This window comes from Nematolebias whitei, chromosome 6, assembly GCF_014905685.2.
Source record: "Nematolebias whitei isolate Nwh7 chromosome 6, NemWhi1, whole genome shotgun sequence".
Lineage (NCBI taxonomy): Eukaryota > Metazoa > Chordata > Actinopteri > Cyprinodontiformes > Rivulidae > Nematolebias > Nematolebias whitei.
In genome coordinates this window covers 48810575-48814383 of record NC_056503.1, presented here as the reverse complement: position 1 = coordinate 48814383, position 3809 = coordinate 48810575, and the positions used below count along the sequence as shown (strand labels likewise).

General features: G+C 41.4%; 1 protein-coding gene across 1 annotated transcript in view; it reads left to right on the top strand.

Moving 5' to 3' along the window:
- rhbdd1 (rhomboid domain containing 1) overlaps positions 1-3809 on the top strand; it is a 13157-nt gene that overhangs the window by 1769 nt on the left and 7579 nt on the right. Inside the window, exons 2-3 of the mRNA XM_037678385.1 lie at positions 2667-2823; positions 3541-3809. The exon at positions 3541-3809 is cut by the window's right edge and continues 2 nt beyond it. Of these exons, the coding sequence (XP_037534313.1) occupies positions 2677-2823; positions 3541-3809 (416 nt within the window). The 5' untranslated portion in view covers positions 2667-2676. The remainder of the gene's footprint in view (positions 1-2666; positions 2824-3540) is intronic.

The following is a 3809-nucleotide window of genomic DNA, read 5'->3' as shown; positions in this document are numbered from 1 at the left end:
TATATATATATATATATATATATATATATATATATATATATATATATGACATATAAACACAACTTGAACTTGATGGGAGTTCCTCTCAGTCCTTGGTGAATACTGACCATGGATGGCAGAGCAGCTCAATCATGGACCAGAAACGCATCAGGACGTCATATGATGTAAACCTGAAAACATTAAAAAAAACAAAAGAATAAATGTTCATATTTACCTACGCAACATAATAAAAAATACAAAATAAGACCGAGAACCCTTTATGAGAGTTGTGCTTTAAAATAAAGGTATTATATCTCAGGAAATTAAATGTTTAAGTGAAACAGTTCTGTGTCCCATTAAAGGAAACTTCAGAGAATATTTCAGAGGTGTAACAGCACTGAAGTTACTGAGTAAGAGTATACAAAAATCTTTGCAGATTAGAAAACGCATCTTAAAATCTGAATATTCTTTTGAAAGTATGTAGTTGCAAACTTGTAGCAAGTCACTCATCATTACTCCAACACCAAATCCACAACTGCAGGGTCTGGAGCCGAGGCACAATCCTGTTTCTTACTGAGGTTTGCGGCTGGTGTCTCCTCCTCGCTGTCCTCTTTTGCTTCTCTCCCAAACCCCCGGTCGTGCAAGTGGAAAGGAGAACGTATTCCACTCCAACAGTGCAGGTACAGCTCCCTTTTTTAACCGCCGTCTTCTCGTTTCTGACGCTGGCTCTTGATTATCCTGAGATTTGAAATGCCGGCTACAAACCCGAGTTTTAGCTGTAGTGGCTAAGTCTTCCCTGCGGTAAACTAAGCACTCTATTGTACCTGCTGTTCATTGGACACAACGGCACACAACAGAACTCAGTTGTTGCTCCTGTAGCGCAGAGATATTTTTACCTTCTGTGTCTTCTTCGTGGTACAACTCTTGCAGCTACCGCTAAAAACGAACAAGAGCAAGAGGCAACCGGAAGTGATCCACGTGTCCTAAATTTAAACGGGCGTGTGTCACCACTACCCGTGGCATATAGGCTATTATCAAGACAATTTACAGTAGAAAATGGGACACCACAAGGAAGCATTTTAAGCCCGTTATTGTTTTTAACAAAATAGATGCACTACAGCGCAGAGAGAGCAAACCTATACAAATTAGAATGAGATATTTTAAGAAACAAGGTTGATTAATAGAATTTGAAATACATATAGTTTATTCATTCATACACAGAATTGTACCATGATGAACCAGACTCCAGTGGTGGCGGCAATGCACACCTACAGATGTTTTTTTTTGCCAACCGCCATTAAACTCATCAAGAAGAAGAAGAAACACGAACAACCCTGTCATTAGATAAAAAACGAAGGTTCAATCATTTCATCTGGACCAGCTTCTTTATTAGATACAGTGGTTTAGTTTAATTTGATGTAGACTTTTAAAGTTGCTAATTTGTTTAACTGGGAACTCACTAAACAGCTTCCTTAAATTAAAAGTGCATTTTTACCTCATCTTCAGAGAAACGCGTCATATAAACGCACGGATGTCCTAAATAAAACAATTTAAAATGCCAGCTGCCGTGCTTTACTGTTCTGGCAAAGGAAAGAGAATAATATTATCCAGTGTTGGATTGATAATCTTAATCTTAGGAAATGTTGCTAGATAAGAGCAACACAATCTCTCTTTTTAAAGTGTTTAAGCAGTTGGCAGGGTGTGGAAGGTCTGCATGCCAGATGATTGTTGCTGGTGATTAAATTAAAACATGAATAAAGGAAAGTAAATCTTTAATGTGATTATTAAACCATGATGTACTGTAGATTAAAAAAGGCCAATTCTTGGGTTGAAGGTTTTGGTTTACAGATTTAGATCCTTTAGCAGAGAAACACTTTTCAGTCAAAGCAGTTTGTGACATTTTACTATTCTAATATTTTACACGTTATTTTACTATTTTCTTTTTAATAGCCTGATATTAAAGCAAATAGTTTGATCTTTTTTTTGTCAGCTCCAGGTATTTCCCGTTGGCTTCGGCGTTGGTGAATTGTTCACACAACACTTATTTTACGATGCGGAGCTTCAACCAGTTTGGACTTGGATCCAGACTGGGATGTTGTTGAGCAACCCCAGCTCTCACACTGACGAGTCTTTTTTTTATCTCCAACGTGTTGTGACGTGATGCAAGCAGCACCCGGTGGATCAAACTGATTTGTTTCTCTGTGCACATTCTCTCTTGGTTAGTTGTTAGTTTTCCAAGCAGACTTTCTCACCTGCGCTGGCTGGCTCGCCTCCTGGGGTTCCCCCCTCCTTCGCCTCGTCTCTTCCAACTCGTCTTTTCTGCAGCTTTTCAGACGTCTTGCACAAGAACAAGAGCTCCGACCTTTTCCAGTTCCTCTGAAACATTGATGCTGGTTGGAACAGGGTTGTGTGCATCAGACATTGTTTTTGAAGTATTCACTCCAAACTTATAAATGTTAACCAAATCTCTTATTTCCCCAAAGTGGGGTTCATGTGTCACCGTCCTGCAGTTTTCTGGGATGTAAACGTGTTCACCTGGCTTCAGCTTTTATTTGGGCGGTCACTAATGTGTTTTTAGTTATGTCGATTGTTTTTAATCTGCCACCGCCGACGTCTGAAAATCTCAGTTTTAAACAAGTGTTTCTACTCAGATCTGTGATTTTAATCTTGGCGTCGTCTCCTCCCAGACTTTTCAAGATGCAAAGACACAGATCCCACCTGGGCTTGCTGCTCCTGGCCTCGCAGGTGCTTCAGTTGGGCCTGGACAACATCCCTCCGGTCACTCTGGCTGTCCTGGGTCTGAACGTGTTCCTCTTCCTGTTCCCGGCTGCTCCCCTGTTGAAGGTGACGCGCTCCTGCTGCGCAGCAGTTTTTAAAACTATTTAAAAACAAAACGATCCATAGAAATCACATTTTCCATGAACATAGTGTGAATGCTGAATAAAGTCGTACAAGACTTTTTAGTTTTTTACAGCTCTCGTTCATTTATTTATTTATTTTCCCACGAGTTGGATCCGCAACGTGACCTGTCAATCAATCCACTGGCGTGTCAGCAAATGACCAGTCCGAAGCTAAATGCTCCTTACCTGCAGAGCGGCTGCAGCCCATCAGAGCCTACCATCGTACTGTAAGCAGGCTCATAGTCCTGATACTGATGATAATCTGATGCTGATGTGCTCACAGATTAACTAGCTCCTTATCTGTAAAACCAATACCAAAGTATAACTTTTTAAGATGCCCAACATTCTTCATTTTACCACAGTTAAAATGTGGTAAACCTGCTTCATCGTGTCTGAGTTCAGATAATATTACGACTCATTTAGCTTCGGATTGGTCATGTGCTGACACGTCTACTGGATTGATTGACAGGTTGCGTCGTGGATCTGACTCGTGCGGGGAAAAAAAACTTGAGCTGCAAAAAACGAGTCTCGTTTGACTTTATTCTCATAATATTAAGAGTTTATTCGACTTTATTCTCATACTTTTTTGGCTTTTATTATTATTTTTTCTTAGCGTGGCTCTAAAGCTAATGATGCTGCTTTTTATTTGTCCAACTCTCAGGCGTGTGTGAGCGTCCACGAGGTTTGCCGGGTTCGAGACTGGCGCCGCCTCTTTCTGTCCCCGTTACACCACGTAGACGACTGGCACCTGTATTTCAACATGGTGTCCTTTCTGTGGAAAGGCGTCAAGCTGGAGCGGCGGCTGGGGGGAGCCTGGTTCGTTTACCTGCTCTCCGTCTTCTCTCTGCTCACCGGATTGGTCTATCTGCTGATGGAGGCGCTGCTGACGGGGATCACCGATGACGAGTCCTACAGCATGACGTGCGCTGT